Below are 18,666 nucleotides of genomic sequence, written 5' to 3'. Positions count from 1 at the left end.
TTCTTCCCAAGTCCCTGACCAAAGTCCCTTTGTTCCTCATCACACATCACTGACATACCATGGAGATGTCCTTATGTATGGGATATGCATTCCATGTCCAAGAATATACCAGGATTTCCACTTGTTAGCTCGAGTTATTATTAGTTTTTCTTGTATACAATGCAGCAGTTATAATATCCAGCCCTATCTCACACATTACAGCTGACCGCAATATGGCCCCTTGTTAGTGCGTGTAACCCCACAGATCCTCACGAAAATCATCAGTGACCACAATGTTCCTTCCATGTCACAGGCAACTTAGGGATCAGGATATGTAGAAGTTATTCACCTGACCTTCAGCTCTATCTGTATACTGCTGCTCCTATCTCTATGGAATCAGGATATATAGTAGTTATACACCTCCTCTCCAGCTCTATCTGTATACTGCTGTTGCTATCTCTATGGGATGAAGATATATAGTAGTTATACACCTCACATTAAGCTCTATCTGTATACTGCTGCTCCTATCTCTATGGAATCAGGATATATAGTAGTTATACACCTCCTTTCCAGCTCTAATCTGTATACTGCTGTTGCTATCTCTATGGGATGAGGATATATAGTAGTTATACACCTCACATTAAGCTCTATCTGTATACTGCTGCTATCTTTATGGGACCATGCTATATAGTAGTTATACACCCCCTCCAGCTTTATCTGTATACTGCTGGTGCTCTCTCTATGGGATCAGGATATATAGTAGTTATACACCCCCTCCAGCTCTATCTGTATACTGCTGCTGCTGTCTCTATGGGATGAGGAGATATAGTAGTCATACACCTCCCCTCCAGCTCTATCTGTATACTGCAGCTGCTATCTCTATGGGATCAGGATATATAGTAGTTATACACCCCTCTCCAGCTCTATCTGTATACTGCTGCTGCTACCTTTATGGGATCAGGATATATAGTAGCTATACACCTCCCCCTCCAGCTCTATCTGTATACTGCTGCTATCTATATGGGTTTAGGATATACAGTAATTATACACCTCCCCTCCAACTCTATCTGTATGCTGTTGGCTGTCCGGGCATGCTGGGAGTTGTAGTTTTGCCTTTTAGCCGTCCACTGAGATGATATTTCCGGAGCAGGCAGGAATGATCATCCACTTTTCCGTACATTCCCCATTGTGTGTCGGTCTTCACTGCAGATCTTGCATTGTGTTCATGAACCATATGTGATCCTTTGTGTGTTCTAGGTTTATATATCGGAGATTTCCCATGCTGGATTGCGGGGGGCCCTGGGAGCGTGTCCTCAGCTGATGGCTGTCTGTGGAGCTCTGGTTCTCTATGCATTAGGTACCTTTAACCCTCTAACTTCCATTTCTTTAAATGTTTCCAATTGACGACAGTGGAAGGTAAACAGCGGCCCTGTATTTTGGCCCATTCATCTCTACTGATCTTTGCAAGATTTCAGGATTGTTTTATTATATAGATCAGTGTTTCCTAACCCGGGTGCCTCCAGCTGTTGTAAAACTACAACTCCCAGCATGCCCGGACAGCCGAAGGCATTGGGGGAACATAGAAAAAAATGATACTTACCTAGCCTCGGTCCCCCACAGGTCTGCTACAGATCCCGTTCTCCTCTGAGCGGTCCATAGGACCTCCTCTGAGCTGGCTATAGGACCTTCCTGCTCCACCAATCACTGACCGCAGTAGTGTCCTGTCTTGGCCAGTGATTGGTTGAGTGGGAAGGTCCTGCAACTGCAACCCGCTGCTTGTCTGTGAAGAATGAAGCACAGAGAGAGATAAACATGCAGTATTGCAGTGGATTGTGCAAGCAACCCCTTACTCCTCAGTGCCGGCCACTAATACAAAATACTATACAAAAAACCTATTAAAGGTTTTCCTACAAAAGCAAATCTGATGCGTCTTTTCTAATGTCCCAGCAGTTTCTAATGTCTCAACACATTTCCCTGTGTGGGTTCCACGTCTCATCAGGGGACTTTTGGGGAAGCAGGGTAATACTAATGGGTCTTGATATATTGCCTACTGATAGGGTGCGAGGTCCCTTCCAGCTCCTCCCTATGCAGCAAATGTAGGGTTAATGATCACCTAAAACCCCAGTCTGAGACAACAATAATAATGAAATTGTGGCAGCTATGCTGTAAAGTGTTATATAAGCAATATAAAAAAATACATTCAAAAATATATAAAAAAATAAAGATTTCAAAAGTTCTAAAAGAGAAAAAAAAAATATATAAAGGAATTTCCTCACTGCCCACTCTACACCCAAATTAAATAAACAGACATCTGCAGGTACCAATAAAATATAGTGAAGCTTTGTTTACAGAAAAGTAAATGAGTTACAGATCTCAGAATATGATAAGTTGTAAAACATAAAAACGTATAAATCTAGTATGACTGTAATCGTAATAAATGTCACATGTCAGCTGAACCACCATAAAAATAACCTCCCCTCCCCCCCCCCCCAAATAAAACTAAAACCCATAAAAATTGCATCATTTCTAATTTTTTTCCACCCCATAAAATGTGTTTTTAAACATGATAATGTACATTAAATGGTGTCATAACAAATTCCACTCAATCTATGTATGCTGATCGGGAAAATTCTCCTGTGATCTCCTGTACGGGGCCCCAGCTGCACCCTAGAGCGGCGCGTCACAACCCCTGCCTGAAGCAGGCGGGTGGGGGGGAGGGGTTAGTGCAATGCCCCCTCCATATATCTCCTATATATCCGTTCGGCTATCTTCTGCTCTCCCATAGGGCTACATGGAGGGGTGTCGGCCACTGCTTAATGTGAGGGTCATGGCGCGTAGCTCCTGGGGAGAATCGGGAGTTAAGTTAAGGAGATCACGGCGGTCCCAGCAGTCAGACCCCCGCTATCTAAAACTTAGGGGAGAAGTTTTTTCCCCATGATATGTTTCCTTTAAAGTGCCATTTTAGCTTAACAAGTCATACAGCACTATCTGTTTTGTTCCAGCACACCTGCATCTATGTGTTTCATTACTGTAACTAGGTCATGTGATAACTAGCCTGATCCGCAGAAAAATACAGGGCTTAATGTGTCAGAAAGTGGTCTGTCCTGGGTCAGCTGACTTCCAGTAAACTAAAGGATAACATCATTATCTATCTAAGATAGCTCCTGCTAGCTCCCAGACACCTCTCCTCCAGCTTTATCTGTATACTGCTGCTATCTCTATGGGATCAGAATATATAGTAGTTATACACCTCCCCTCCAGCTCTATCCATATACTGCTGCTGCTATCTCTATGGGATCAGGATATATAGTAGTTATACACCTCCCCTCGAGCTCTATCTGTATATTGCTACTATCTCTATGGAATCAGTATATGTACTAGTTATACACCTCTTCTGAGGCTGTGTTAACACTATGGGGGAGATTTATCAAAACCTGTGCAAACAAAAAGTTGCCCAGTTACCCATAGCAACCAATCAGATCGCTTCTTTCATTTCTTTCTAACAAGGCCTCTGCAAAATGAAAGTAGCGATCTGATTGGTTGCTATGGGCAACTGGGCAACTTTTCCTCAGGGCAGGTTTTGATACATCTCCCCCATTGAGTTTTGTGTGGTTTTAATAGTTTTTGCTGGGACTTTTCCAAAATCGCAGTCATTTTTTTTTTTTTTTATCATGATTTGAGAACAAAAACAGTAAAAATGTTTTAAAAATGTGTGAAAAATGCAGTAGGAAATCAATATGTGAACACAGCCCAAAGACTTCCAATCTGCATAAAACAACTCAATTGGTCAAATCACTTTCACCTCATGGCAATATTTCTCTATACAAAAAACAACACTAAAAACTGCACATAATGTGAACTGACCCAAACTCACATACGAGTATAATCAGTTCTCCTGGGTAAACTTCAGCACCAGTAGCCTAATTATATGACCAGGTGCAGTGATCAAACTCCACCCCCTCTCTCAGCAAAGCCAGAGGATTTATGGCAAAATGGAAGGAGCATTAGCAAGTAATTTCAGCAATGGCTGAAAACTCTGTGCCTGCCACAACAGCTAAAACAAGTAAGCACAAGGCATACACAATAAGGTCCTATGCTGCACAATATAAGTAAAATAAATAAAAAAATTCCCAAAATGCTTCTTTAAAAATATTATGATTTATTTCTACTTAACCCTTCGGCCAATCATGTGTTAACATATACCATTCCTTTCATCCTTTAAGGGCTCATCCTGCCATGGCGGTGGTTGGCAATAGCCGGTGAGGTGCCGGTATTGCTGATGCTCTTCCTCCTCTGCTTCATGCCTGACTCCCCGCGTTTCCTCATATCCCAGGGTAAAGATGAGAAGGCACTACAGGCCCTGATCTGGCTCCGGGGCCCCAACACTGCATACAGAGGGGAGTTCCAGAGGATTAAGGAAAGCGTCCTAAAGGCGGTAAGATTCCAGAAGGGGGCGTAATACTCTGGTGAAATGGTCTGCAAACTGCGGACCTCCAGCTATGGCAGAACTACAATTCCCAGAATGCCCGGACAGCCGTTGGCTGTCCGGGCATGCTGGGAATTGTAGTTTTGCCACAGCTGGAGGTCCACAGTTTGGAAACCACTGTATGTTGGGAGTAGTCATTGGGATGACTGTATTACTTTAACTCTTTGTGTCATTGCAGAGCAGTTCTCTCTCCTGCACTGAACTCTCCGACCCATACTACTACAAACCCATCCTCATCTCCGTGTTCATGAGGTGCCTACAGCAATTGTCCGGAATCAACCCAATCCTCACCTACCTGGAGCCCATCTTTAACAGGACCAACGTCATACTGGTAAAAACTAGTGTTCTTAAGTGCTTCCCACTCACGAACATCTCCAGAACATGCAAGTCCTTCAGACATTTTCTACTGTTCAGGTGTACAAAACAATTTGCCGCCATTAGATTGTTAGGAAGATAGGTGAGATTCAATATGGCTGCTCATAAATGGCTTCTTGATAGACAGAACCTAACGGGATAGGTTGTAAGTGTCTGTTGGCTGGGGGACTATGGATGGGACCTCAACCCAATCCATGCCTACCTGGAGCCAATCTTTAAATGGACCAAAGTAATTCCAGTGAGCACTAGTGTTCTTCACTGCTTCCCACTTCCTAATATCTCCAGACCATACAAGTCCTTGAGATGTTTTCTACTGTTCAGCTGTAAAAAAAATGTTGCAGCCATTAGATTCTTAGGAAGATAGGTGGGATCCAATATGGCTGCTCATAAAGGCTTCTTGAAGAACAAGACCTAACAGGATAAGTTGTAAGTGTCTAGGTTGAGGTCCCATCCATAGTCGACTATACTACTACAAGCCTATTCTCATCTCCGTGTTCATGATGTGGCTACAGCAATTGTCCAGAATCAACCCAATCCTTACCTACCTGGAGCCCATCTATAACAGGACCAAAGTCATTCTGGTGAGCACTAGTGTTCTCCAATGCTTTTCCACTTCCTAACATCTCCAGAACATACAAGTCCTTCAGACATTTTCTACTCTTCAGGTGTAAAAAATGATTTGCGGCCATTAGATTCTTAGGAAGATGAAATCCAATATGGCTTCTTGAAGAATAACACCTAACAGGATAGGTTTAAATGTCTGCTCAACGAAGAACTATGGCTAAGACTCCAACTTAATCCTCACCTACTTGGAGCCCATCTTTAACAGGACCAAAGTCATACTGGTAAAAACTAGTGTTCTTCAGTGCTTCCCACTCATGAACTTCTCTAGAATATACAAGTCCTTCAGACGATTTCTACTGTTCAGCTGTAAAAAAAATTCTTGGCGACCATTAGATTCTTAGGACGATAGATGAGATCTAATATGGCTTCTCATAAATGGCTTCTTGAAGGTCAACACTTAACAGGACAGATTGTGTCTGCTCGATGAAGGACTATGGCTGGGACCCCAACCGATCACAAGAACAGTGGTCACTCAAGTCAAAACTTATAGGGCTGATGGAAGTAGCCCGCTCGTGTACTCAACATTCTCTGTCGGTCTCATAGTCTAGTAATGCTACTACCTCATAGTGTCCTATCAACCTGTGGTTACCTAGAAATATCTCAGACTGACTGAGCAGGTTAGAGATAACATGGCACCTAAGACCTGACACGCCATATCAGCAAAGATAAAAAATACAATGCACCGCACAGGGCCAAACATACCACAGACAAGACGGATACTAGGCTGTATAAGGGAGCGATACGTTGACGATGTATGAGGCATTGATGATGTATGTATGGTTGATGATGTATGTATAGTTGTTGAGTAGTGTTACACGTTGATGCATTGGTGGGGGGAGGGTGTACAGTGGTAATCTGTGGTGTCTTGTTCTAGAGAGGTGGATATGACGCTGCCCTGGTTGGCCTGGTCAGATTGGTATCTGTGCTGGTGGCAGCTCTGGTTATGGATAAGGCAGGCAGGAAAATCCTCCTTTATACATCCAGTAAGTATGTGAACCCCATTAATACTTCGTCATGGACTCCACCCATTGCGTCCTCCTTATCTGTCTCTTCCACCTTGTTCGACAGGTTCTCTGATGTTGGTGTCCTCTCTCTCTATGGGCCTATACGTTCATTTTACCGTGGACATGAGCAATTCCACCAATTTGACCATGGTTGACAGTGATCCGCACCCGCCTGTAGATCCTGTTAACTATTTAGGAATCATCCCCCTTGTATGTATTATGTTGTACATTTTAGGTAAGTGACAGATGAGCTTTCCCCTTATATATTCAATACTACGTGATACTATACAGCAGTGGTCTTCAACCTGCAGACCTCCAGATGTTGCAAAACTACAGCTCCCAACATGCCCGGACAGCCAACGGCTGTCCGGGCATGCTGGGAGTTGTAGTTTTGCAACATCTGGAGGTCCGCAGGTTGAAGACCACTGCTATACAGTATGTGTAGGTGCTGCCTATCTTTTCTGCTTAAAGGGCAACTGTCATGAGTATTAGTATTTTCGAGTATTAACGCTAGAGAGCTCACTGGCGCAGGGGTGCCGAGTCTGGAAGCATCGGTAGCAAGCACTTGCTCCGAGAACTATCCGCTCATGCAAAGAGTAGATGGACTGCGCATGCGCTATGGACCTGTGTGTCAATCACACAATCGGTCCCAGCGGTGATGTAAAGGACTGTAAAGACTGTTGGTGACTCCACAAAAAGTGTTGTTAAAGGGGTACTCCCATGGAAAACTTTTTTTTTTTTTTAATCACCAAATCACCTGGTGCCAGCAAGTTAAACAGATTTGTAAATTACTTCTATTAAACAATCTTAATCCTTCCAGTACTTTCTAGGGGCTGTATACTACAGAGGAAATTCTTTTCTTTTTAGATTTCTCTGATGTCATGACCACAGAACTCTCTGCTGACCTCTGCTGTCCATTTTAGGAACTGTCCAGAGCAGCATATGTTTGCTATGGGGATTTTCTCCTGCTCTGGACAGTTCTTAAAATGGACAGCAGAGGTCAGCAGAGAGCACTGTGGTCATGACATCAGAGAAATCTAAAAAAGAAAAGCCTTTCCTCTGTAGTATACAGCCCCTAAAAAGTACTGGAAGGATTAAGATTTTTTAATAGAAGTAATTTACAAATCTGTTTAACTTTCTGGCACCAGTTGATTTAAAAAAAATTATTTTCCACCGGAGTACCCCTTTAAGGATAATCAAGAATATAAATCAATACTCAATACTATAAAGCAGCCAAACGGCTATGGTATGGCTGCATTACCCTTTCAGCAGCTTTCACATACAAGGCTTGGTTTCAGGGGGTTTATTCTCATGAGAGCTGCGCTTTAAGGATATATGTCCCTACTCATGTGACCACTAGGCTAGTAGTTGCATCTAGATCAGATTTACAAATCTGTTTAACTTTCTGGCATCAGTTGATTAAAAAAAAATGTTTTCCACCGGAGTACCCCTTTAAGGGGTTCTCAAAAATTAAGCATTACAGGTTGCTCATTGAAATCAATGGATCACCCCATGTAATGCAGGTTCTCCAGAACAATAGATGACCTTTCCAGCTTCTCTACCTTCCAGGGGACCCTTTCTGGTCCCTGTTGCCTTCCCCTAACCCTAACACCATCTTCTCTTTAGGTTATGCTTTTGGCTGGGGACCAATCACATGGCTTCTCATGTCTGAGATCCTACCACTTAAAGCCCGAGGAACGGCTTCAGGACTGTGTGTGATGGTCAGCTGGATTACCGGCTTTGTTCTCACCGAAGCTTTCCTGCCTGTTGTGGTGAGTACCAGGGATGGAACTTGTGCTATGTAGTTCGAGGCACAATACAAATCTAGCGGTGCAGGTAGGTTAGTATAGTCATTAGAAATTAGCGAACTTACAGTAAATTCGATTCGTCACGAACTTCTCGGCTCGGCAGTTGATGACTTTTCCTGCATAAATTAGTTCTGCTTTCAGGTGCTCCCGTGGGCTGGAAAAGGTGGATACAGTCCTAGGAGACTGTTTCCTAGGACTGTATCCACCTTTTCCAGCCCACTGGAGCACCTGAAGGCTGAACTAATTTACGCAGGAAAAGTCATCAACTGCCGAGCCGAGAAGTTCGTGACGAATCTAATTTACTGTAAGTTCGCTCATCTCTAATAGTCATGCAATGCTCTTTTTTAAAGAGTACCTCTCATCAAAAGTTTTTTTTTAATATTTTGTAGCTTAATATTAGGGATCGACCGATATCGTTTTTCTAGGGCCGATACTGATAATCGGTGGAGGTTAGGGCCGATAGCCGATAACGTATATCGATATTCCGGTATAAGTTATCGCCTATTTATCCCCCCGCGACACCGCTGCAGATCACTGATTTAAAGAGGGTGCTTTAAATCAATGCACTGCAGTGGCTTTTGCGGTGCCATAGGCCAACACCGCCACCCGCTTCTCTCCCCCTGCCTGTCCGGGGGTCCTGAGACCTATCACCGCCACCGCTCCCCCCCGCCGTGCCGCACCGCGCCTAGGGGTGCCTCCAGCTGTTGCAAAACTACTACTCCCAGCATGCCCGGACAGCCGTTGGCTGTCCGGGCATGCTGGGAGTTGTAGTTTTGCAACAGCTGGAGGGCATACTGTCGGTATAGTATATTATACAGACCCCTGTCCATCCAAGAATCCTGACTCACCTTCCCAGCTGCTGCAGGGACCGTCCGGGGAGGGTGGTCCGGGTCATCCATCCTTCCTGTAGTGTCCGGCGGCATTCCGGATGGAGGGTGAACCGGTCCGGGCTGTCCTTCTCCGGGGGTCCTCTTCTCCACTCTGGGCAGGCTCCGGCCTAGTAACACTGTATAGACGCCGCTGCGCAGCGACGCACCTGACGTCATGGTGTAGCGGCGTCTATGCAGCGTACTAGGCCGGAGCCTGCCCGGAGTGGAGAAGAGGACCCCCGGAGAAGGACAGCCCGGACCGGTTCACCCTCCACCCGGAATGCCGCCGGACACTACAGGAAGGATGGATGGCCCGGACCACCCCCATTACGGGTAAGTTAAATTTTTTTTATTGACTCGGATGGTGAGGGAGGGGCCCGACCGGTATAGCGGTATGGGCAAAAATCCATACCGTGGGAGAGAAAAAAAACGTTATCCGGTTCATACCAGTATACCGCCCAGCACTACGGTGGGGGGTGCGACGCGGTGCGGCGGGTCGGGGAGGGTGGTCGCGGTGCGGTGGGGGCGGGGCATTATCGGCAAGGTAATTGCCGATACCGATAATGCCCAAAATCGTGATTATCGGCCGATAATATCGGCCATACCGATAATCGGTCGATCCCTACTTAATATATATAGATTAAGTTTCTAATTGTATTATATTAAAAAAGGTTTCCTTTCATGTGTTTTTTAGTTTTGAAAGTTTGGCCACTAGGGGTATCCCTAGGAGTCCCTGTTTCAGTGATTTCGGACTTCCGCCGGCCTGCCTGCTGAGTCTGAAATCACATATTAAGCGCAGCTCCCCGCCTGTCAGACAGGCTGGAGCGATCGCTGTGCGTGCATCTCTGCAGGGCACGGCAGCTCTTTACTCCAACGTTCCTCCTCTCTATATGGCACGTGTAAAGCCAAACAGAGAGGAGGAGACTCAGATACTGCCATCCCTGCCCTGGACTCAGCCTGTATGCAGCGCTCTCGGGAGCGCTGCATACAGGAAGAAGGGCAGAAGCCGGCCCTGGCAGGCAACAGATGACGTCGGGCCTGCCGGGCCACGCCCACTTCCTCCCCTCGTACACAGCTCAAAACGGAGCAACCAAAGATAGAGGAAAAAAGGTATTAACAGGGGGTTTTAACTAGAAATAATGACAGGGATAGAGATAGAGTCAGGGACAGATGGGGAGGGGGATTAGGGAAAGTTGAGTTGATGATAGGTACTGTTTAAGGACATTACCTTCCCACATTGTAGGTGATACTTGATAATCATTGCAGGTTTGGGGATCCTGTTAGTTCTAGGGGGAACCTTGGTTGTATATTGGCTTTATAGCTTTGTTGCTGTGCATGAACTATGGTCTGTGAAGGGTAACCCACTCTAAAGTTGGACATGCACTTTAAATTTGTGGTGGGATCAGCCAACCATGTAATGTGTATGGTGACCTCCTGACTCTCCTTTGACAGCAGAAGTCAGAGAAAGAAGGATATGGCATGTTCGGTGTTAAAGGGGTATTCCACCCCTAGACATCTTATCACGGCAACGCCCCTTCAATGCCAGTCTATGGGAGGGGGCGTGGCGTCATCTCGCCCCCTCCCATAGACTTGTATTGAGGGGCACGGTCGTGACGTCACGAGCCTCCAGTGCTAAACCAGACGCTCTACCAGATGGGTGCGGAAAGAAGCATCCCCGCTGCTGGGGACCCCGCAATCAGACATCTTATCCCCTATCCTTTGGATAGGGGATAAGATGTCTAGGAGCCGAGTACCCCATTAATATGCCCAAATCTTTTGTTCTTCCAGAGTGACTGCCAAAAGAGTCTGGCACCACCTTTCATCCCTCTCCCCATTTTTAAATACATGTCAGCAACTAATAATGCACCTGTGTTTGGGGATCGGGGTTGTCCTTATTAACCAAAAGTCTTAATATCCTATCAAAAAGGTCTGAAAACATTATGCCATGGTTGGTTGACTGGTTGATTCCTTCTATTCTCAGAATGTCTTTAAACTGGAGACTCCATTCTTCTTCTTCGCCATCATCAGTCTGTGCTGCATCATCTTCACTTATCGCGTTGTCCCAGAAACCAAGGGACGGACTCTGGAACAGATTGAATCCTACTTTCGGACAGGTCGACGTTCCTTCATTAAGTAGTGATCCAGGTTAGGTATTTCCTTACTGTGGAGACCACTAACCTGGATCTAAAGCAGGAACTGACATCTTCCAAGGCCCAAAGATAACTTCTAGATTCTGGAACTGAACCCAACGACTTCTTCCGGCATCAGAAACCACTTAACGCTACATTTTTTTGGATAAACCTGATGGTCCAGGTAGATTTATGTAAATAGTAGAATAATAAGTAGATTAAAGTTCAAATTATGTAAATATCTTCAGAGTTTAGTCTTTTCTTCAGGTAAAACTGATACACCACCTTGTGTAGGGCCTGAGGGGGCACAAGGATGACTGTACTGTATTCATATGGTGCCCACTCTGAGGATGGCACCCTGATGCTGCACAGCTCACACATGGCAAAGGCTTCCCTCTTTTTATATTAAAGGAGAAGTATCCTGCGGATAGGGAGAAGTTTTTGTCCACAATACTTCTTTAAAGTGTACCTGTCGTCGACAAAAGCGTTTTATATAATGTAGATAATACCAATATACAGTCACGGACGTAAATGTTGGCATCCCTGAAATTTTTCAAGAAAATTAAGTATTTTCCAAATGGCTATGTTGTGAGATTACCATAACACTGTGGCTAGCTTTTTGTGAACTGCTATTTCCTGTTTGACTTTTCTTTCTTTGACTACAAATCCCACATTTTCCTCCCTCCCACACATCAGCAACCCCACCCATTGAAACATAAATGAGCTGCAGACCTGTGGTTTTCCATCAGGGTACCTACAGCTGTTGCATTAGTTGCAGATTGATCTCTCTCCCACCAAGCGATCCCTACACCCATTGAAGCAGACAGGCTCCCTGTCATCAGCTGACTAGTGATGTCAGGTCTCGGCCGCATTGCAAGCTGGGAAAAATCTGAGGGAAGTGTCATTTTGTATGCTGTTAAAAATAAATATTGGGGTGAAAATCACAGAAGAATTGTGAGAAAACCGTCATACACAGGTACAGACACTATATTATGAACAACACTAACTTTACAGCCCCTGTAGCATAGTCAAATAAAATAAATTCCTGGAGTACCCCTTTAAGTTAAGGGTGCCAATCATTTTGTCCAGTCCATTTTTGGAGTTTGGTGACATTATGTCCAATTTGCTTTTTTTCCCTCCTTTTTTGGTTTAGTTCCAATACACACAAAGGGAAAAACGTGTATAGCAAAACATGTGTTACTGCAATCCTTTTTTGTGAGAAATACTTCATTTTCTTGAAAAATTTAGGGGTGCCAACATTTACGGCCATGACTATAGATGGGGGCGTGACGTGCCGCTGTGGAGGAGAGCCGGGGCTCCATACAGGAGATTTCGCAGGGGGCCCAGCGCTCTAAAATGTATCTCCTATCCTATTTAGGGATACGTTTTTGTCCACGATACTTCTTCTTTAAAGTGTACCTGTCGTCAACAAAAACTTTTTATATAATGTAGATAATACCATTATATGTCTATTTGTAATATACATTGGTTAAAGATTGTGTATATTTTTGGGTGAAAAAATGCTGTCCCTGCAGCTATTGTCTGTGTCTCTATGAGTCCAAAAACAGGAAGTGAGGGCGGGACAAGCAGGGACCGGTGCAGACTCCTGGTTTGTCAATCATCCTGATGTATGAGCCGGGAGCATGTTATAGAGACTCACTGCACACTGTCCTGCTTTTTCTTAGTGCACAGAGCCCTGCTTGTCCACCCTCACTTCCTGTATTTGGACTCCTCATAGAGACACACAGACAATTGCTGCAGAGACAAAAATTATACACATTTTTTTAACCAATGTATATTACAAATATACATATAATGGTATTATCTACATTATATAAAAATATTTTGTTGACGACAGGTACACTTTAATCAGTAGAGTACCCCAAGTTGCCCGGTCTTCCTAGCTAAACCTTGTAGGAGAGGAAAAGCAACAATGATGCTCTCGTCTTCATATCCCGACCTCAGGTGGGGCATTCGGGCTGCAGAGATTGCCCGGGACTTTTGCACATCCTGTCTGGCAGGCAGGTGCAGAGAATAGTGCGGGGTTCGGCATATGAGGACGGGAGCATCATTGTTACTTTTCCTCTCCCACAAGGTTTAGGTAGGAAGAATGGGCAATGCCAGGGACTCTTAGTGAAAATAAGGAAAGTGATGCCGGTCACACACATAGAAGACACACAGGCAGATGGAGGTAGAGAGGCATTTTCTTTATTTACTGCATAAATAGGAAGGGAAACATCTTTAGAATAAGAGTAACCGCTGGAGAGACATCCCCTGAAGACATATAAAGAGCACCAGGTATTATAGACAGGATCCTGTACCATGATGAAGTGGATGAAAAATTACCCAATGTACCCCAATGCACCCATACCCCAGCCCCTGATCACATTATAACACATCAGTGCGTAAAGAAGAGCTACAATGTGCATTAAAGTAATATGAAATATAAGAAAAGAATACAGTCCTCGGAGAGATCAAAACAGTGCCACTCGTGTCTACAGGCTGTGTCTGGTATTGCAGGTCAGAACTAGAGAGTTGAGCGAACTTACAGTAAATTGGCTCGTAGCGAAACTCGCAGCTCGGCAGTTGATTACTTTAGTCTGCGTAAATTAGTTCAGTTTTCCAAGGGCTCTGGTTGCCTGGAAAAGTCCGAGATGACAGTTTTAGGTCTCCTGGGTCTGTATTCACCTTTTACAGGCAACTGGAGCCCTTGGAACGCTGAACTAATTTATACAGACTAAAGTAATCAACAGCCGAGCTGCGAGGTTCGCTAGGAGCCAATTTACTGTAAATTCGCTCAACTCTAGTCAGAACAATGTAAGTAAACAAATACTACCCACAACCTATTGGCAAGAGTGGCAGTGTTTTTTTTTTATTTTTTCTTAAATTTCATACAACCCCTTAGTATGTGCAAGGGAATGAAAAATAAGAAAGTCGAGCGTACATAACTGCTCAGATAGTGTAATTAATAAATAAATATATATATATATATATATATATATATATATATATATCTCTTAAAGGGGTACTCCAGTACTTCATAAAGGTATCACCTATCCACAGGCATCTGGGACCCCCTGTGATCTCCAAAAAGTGATCTCCAACCACTGGGACCCCCTGTGATCTCCAAAACGTGGCCCTGTCTCTCCCTGGGCATGGAGCGGCGTATCACCACACAAACCATGTACCGTCTATAGGAGAGCCGGACATATTGGAGCGATGTACTCAGATATCACAAGCGCCCCGTTATGGAACTTGTGGGGGTCCCAGTGGCCGGACCACCTACGATTAGATGCTTATCCTCTACCCTAAGAATCCTTGAGTCACCCTCTTCTATTCAACTGTTTCTTAGTTATATTCATATCTGGGAAAGTTGAGTAACAACCAGTATGGCCACCATAACAGCTTTCCCAGACCGCACCTAGGTATGTTATGGCAGTGTTTCCCAATCAGGGTGCCTCCAGCTGTGGCAAAACTACAACTCCCAGCATGCCCGGACAGCCATTGGCTGTCCGGGCATGCTGGGAGTTGTAGTTTTGCCACAGCTGGAGACACAATGCTTTCGAAATTCTGGGTTTTGGTACAGATGCGCCATTTGGGTAAACTAGAAAAAAAAAGTTTCCCAAAAACAACAAAACCCGACACAACTCAAGTATTTATGAATTTTTCCAGATATTAAGGGACAGATGTTCTTCAAGAATGTTTCTATTTTCCCCTTAGGCTAGGTTCACAGTGCGGAATCTCCGAGCAGAAAGTTTACGCCCGGAGATTCCGCGTGCGGCCGGCGCCAACTGAATCAGTCGGCTCTAGGACCTCGCGGACACTGCAGTCCAATAGATATGTTCCGTGAGTATTTCCGCCTAAAAAATTAGTAACGCCATTCTTCAGGCGGAAATTTCCAAGCGGATTTTCCGTTCAAAAATTCCGCTTCACAAATTCCGAAGTGTGAATTTGTGAACGAAAAACCCATTCACTCACTATACAGTACATTTTAGCAAGCGGAATTTCTGCCTGCAATCTCAAAGTGGAATTGCAGACGGAAATTCCGTAGTGTGAACCCAGCCTTAGGGTATGTTCACACTGAGGAATTGGGGCGGAAATCAAGCAGAAATTTTCTGCCTCAAAATATTGTTACTTTTCCACAAGAACTCTAAAGAACGCTAAATTCCACGCGAAATTGGCACGGAATTCGAGCAGAATTCGGGCGGAATTCCACACGCGGAAATTTCAAGCGGAGGAGGAGAAGAGTATAATATTATATATATATATATATATATATATATATATATATATATATATATATATATATATATATATATATATAATTTTTTTCATGCGGAAATTCCGCGCCATTTCCACGACAATTCCGCGTGGAAATGATTCTGACTGGAAAAAAAAAAAAAACTAACATTGATCTCTATGGGAGAACGACGCTGATTCCGCCTGAAAGAAAGAACATGTTCTTTCTTCAAGCGGAACAGACTTCCTCGTCAGAATTCTGCTTGAGGAAATTCCTCAGTGTGAACTGAGGGGCAGAAATTCTGTACAACTCTATGGGGATTTTCATTGCTGAATGAATTGGAGAGGAAAAAGCGAGCAGAATTACTCACGGAAATTCCTCTCCAATTCCTCAGTGTGAACATACCCTAAGGGTAAAATGACACGTGACAGATTTGTTCTATGCGAGTAAATGAGGGCTGTTCCTGTGGCTTGTCAATTCACATCAAACAAATAGGACAGTTGCGTGTGAATGGACCCTTATATTAGAATCGTAACGCTTGTAAGCAATGACAGAAACCTTAAAGGGGTACTCCGGTGGAAATCTTTTTTTTTTTTTATGAACTGATGCCAGAAAGTTAAACAGATTTGTAAATGACTTCTATTAAAAAATATTTACCCTTCCTGTACTTTTTAGCGGCTGTATGCTACAGAGGAAACTCTTTTCTTTTTGAATTTCTTTTTTTGTCTTGTCCACAGTGCTCTCTGCTGACACCTCTGTCAGTGTCAGGAACTGTTCAGAGCAGCATAGGTTTGCAATGGGGATTTTCTCCTGCTCTGGGCAGTTCCTGACACGGACAGAGGTGTCAGCAGAGAGCACTGTGGACAAGACAAAAAAGAAATTCAAAAAGAAAAGAGTTTCCTCTGTAGCATACAGCCGCTAAAAAGTACTGGAATGGTAAAGATTTTTTTAATAGAAGTCATTTACAAATCTGTTTAACTTTCTGGCACCAGTTGATTTAAAAAATACACAGTTTCATAACGCCTGTGTGATGGCAGTGGATTCCTTTAGACCGGTGTGAGATGCCATCTTGATAAATCCCCCCCCCCCCATCATAGATTTTTCTAAGATAAGTAAAACAGCTGCTTGGTACTAGAAACAGCGCCGCTCCAGTGGCAAGTGGGCTAAACTGTAATCTAACAAGAGACAGCCGATCCAGCCTCCACATTAGGCTAAAACATAACTTTTATTGATTCAGCGTAAAAATAAACCGCAAGATAGCATACCTTGGCCAACGCATTTCCAGTGCATCAAGCGCATTTAATAATGGCTGCCATACCTGGAGCTGTTTCATGAAGAAAGCAGCCATGTTGCTTTTCGGAGAACCCCTGTGAGAAAACCCATCACCACCGTCACATCCCCTGACATTAGGGAATGTGCCGAAACCTGAGCACCACCACTGTGTATAATAGGATTGTATAGATTTACATGTCTATATATTATATATATATATATATATATATATATTCTCCATACAGAGTTATCAGTCTTGGTGCATTAACACATCCAGTCATTGTCTACAGATGTTGTGTAACATCATCTACATTCAACTAATCCAAGGGTTAAGTTGCTGGTACTTCTTAATAGGGAACAGTCACTTTTTTGCTTTTTTTTGTATCCATATGGCTGAAGGTGAATATCCTAAAATCCATTCTGGAATCGCTTTCTTGTGCCACTAATTTAAACACAAAATCCATGTCCAACAGGGGACTCTTCCCTGCACCTCCATGTCCATGATGTATCAGAAGTGAGAGTTTTCCTATGCAGGGTGAAGATTAAAAAAATAAAAAAAATAAAAAGAGGATTTTTCGTCCATAGAGAGGATTTGGGAGCCTCCAGTTGAGTATTACATCTGTGTAAAGTAGTCCACACCTTGTTCTTGAAGCTCAGATAAGCCAAAAGGGCAGTGTTTCCCAAGCGGGGTGCCTCCAGCTGTTGCAAAACTACAACTCCCAGCATGCCCGGACAGCCTTTGGCTGTCCGGGCATGCTGGGAGTTGTAGTTTTGAAACAGCTGAAGGCACCCCGCTTGGGAAACACTGCACCAGGTAAAAGTCCTTTCTGACCTAACATTTAATTGTTAATTGCTACCTTAAATCTAACGTATAACCTATATCCTATTTGCCGCGTAGATGTTAATGTGGAAAACACTTATTTATTTATTTATTTTTAAATCAACTGGTGCCAGAAAGTTAAACAGATTTGTAAATGACTTCTATTGAAAAAATCTTTACCCTTCCAGTACTTTTTAGCAGCTGTATGCTACAGAGGAAATTCTTTTCTTTTTGAATTTCTTTTTTGTCTTGTCCACAGTGCTCTCTGCTGACACCTGATGCCCGTATCAGGAACTGTCCTAGAGCAGCATAGGTTTGCTATGAGGATTTTCTCCTGCTCTGGACAGTTCCTGATACGGGCATCAGGTGTCAGCAGAGAGCACTGTGGACAAGACAAAAAAAGAAATTCAAAAAGAAGAGAATATCTTCTGTAGCATACAGCTGCTAAAAAGTACTGGAAGGATTAAGATTTTTTAATAGAAGTCATTTACAAATCTGTTTAACTTTCTGGCACCAGTTGATTTAAAAAAATAAAAATAAAAAAAATTAAAAAATCCACCGGAGTACCCCTTTAACATGTGACTGATGGTCTCAGGATCAAAAGGGGGTTTCAGAGGTCGCATTCTTTAGCTATGACATAAACCCCAATTAAAAGCCACTCATTGTAAAGTTAGTAGCCTATACAGTATATAGTGTAAAAATCATTCCTACCTACGGACGCAAAAACATTCAAGCCGGTCAGGTAGCTTCCAGTTAGTGTCCCTTTAAACCATCCAGTTGACGCTTTTGCTGTCTACTGCAGTTTCTTTCCGCCTTAAAATCACTGCAGAGAAAATGGTGCTGCAGCATAAAATTCATCCGGATGGGGTATAATCTTAAGGAAATCAAGATTGCAACAGGGAACCAGATTTTTTGTGATTCATGACTTAAAAGTAAGACCTAAAAGAACAGATCCCCCACCTCTATTGTGTCAAACGTCACCATAAAAATCTATAGAACAAAAGACGATCACTCAAAGAAAGGACCGTGGCTGCACTGGTGGGAACCCCCAGATTCATAG

At 43.6% G+C, this 18,666-nt stretch overlaps 2 protein-coding genes across 4 annotated transcripts in view; one reads left to right on the top strand and one right to left on the bottom strand.

Moving 5' to 3' along the window:
* The window catches only part of SLC2A6 (solute carrier family 2 member 6), a 49,335-nt gene extending 37,826 nt beyond the window's left edge, over positions 1-11,509 (top strand). For both annotated transcript variants that reach the window (XM_056539348.1, XM_056539349.1), the window contains exons 4-10: positions 1,237-1,336; positions 4,203-4,414; positions 4,644-4,796; positions 6,339-6,447; positions 6,533-6,703; positions 8,095-8,240; positions 11,127-11,509. In XM_056539348.1, the coding sequence (XP_056395323.1) occupies positions 1,237-1,336; positions 4,203-4,414; positions 4,644-4,796; positions 6,339-6,447; positions 6,533-6,703; positions 8,095-8,240; positions 11,127-11,282 (1,047 nt within the window). In that variant the 3' untranslated portion in view covers positions 11,283-11,509. The remainder of the gene's footprint in view (positions 1-1,236; positions 1,337-4,202; positions 4,415-4,643; positions 4,797-6,338; positions 6,448-6,532; positions 6,704-8,094; positions 8,241-11,126) is intronic.
* Positions 11,510-18,130: 6,621 nt separating this feature from the next.
* The window catches only part of CACFD1 (calcium channel flower domain containing 1), a 19,329-nt gene continuing 18,793 nt past the window's right edge, over positions 18,131-18,666 (bottom strand). For both annotated transcript variants that reach the window (XM_056540061.1, XM_056540062.1), the window contains exon 6: positions 18,131-18,666. This exon is cut by the window's right edge and continues 176 nt beyond it. The gene's annotated coding sequence lies outside the window, so the exon portion shown is untranslated.

This window comes from Hyla sarda, chromosome 9 (genome assembly GCF_029499605.1).
Source record: "Hyla sarda isolate aHylSar1 chromosome 9, aHylSar1.hap1, whole genome shotgun sequence".
NCBI lineage: Eukaryota > Metazoa > Chordata > Amphibia > Anura > Hylidae > Hyla > Hyla sarda.
The sequence above is the reverse complement of the archived record's forward strand: the minus strand, read 5'-3'. Positions and strand labels throughout refer to the sequence as shown.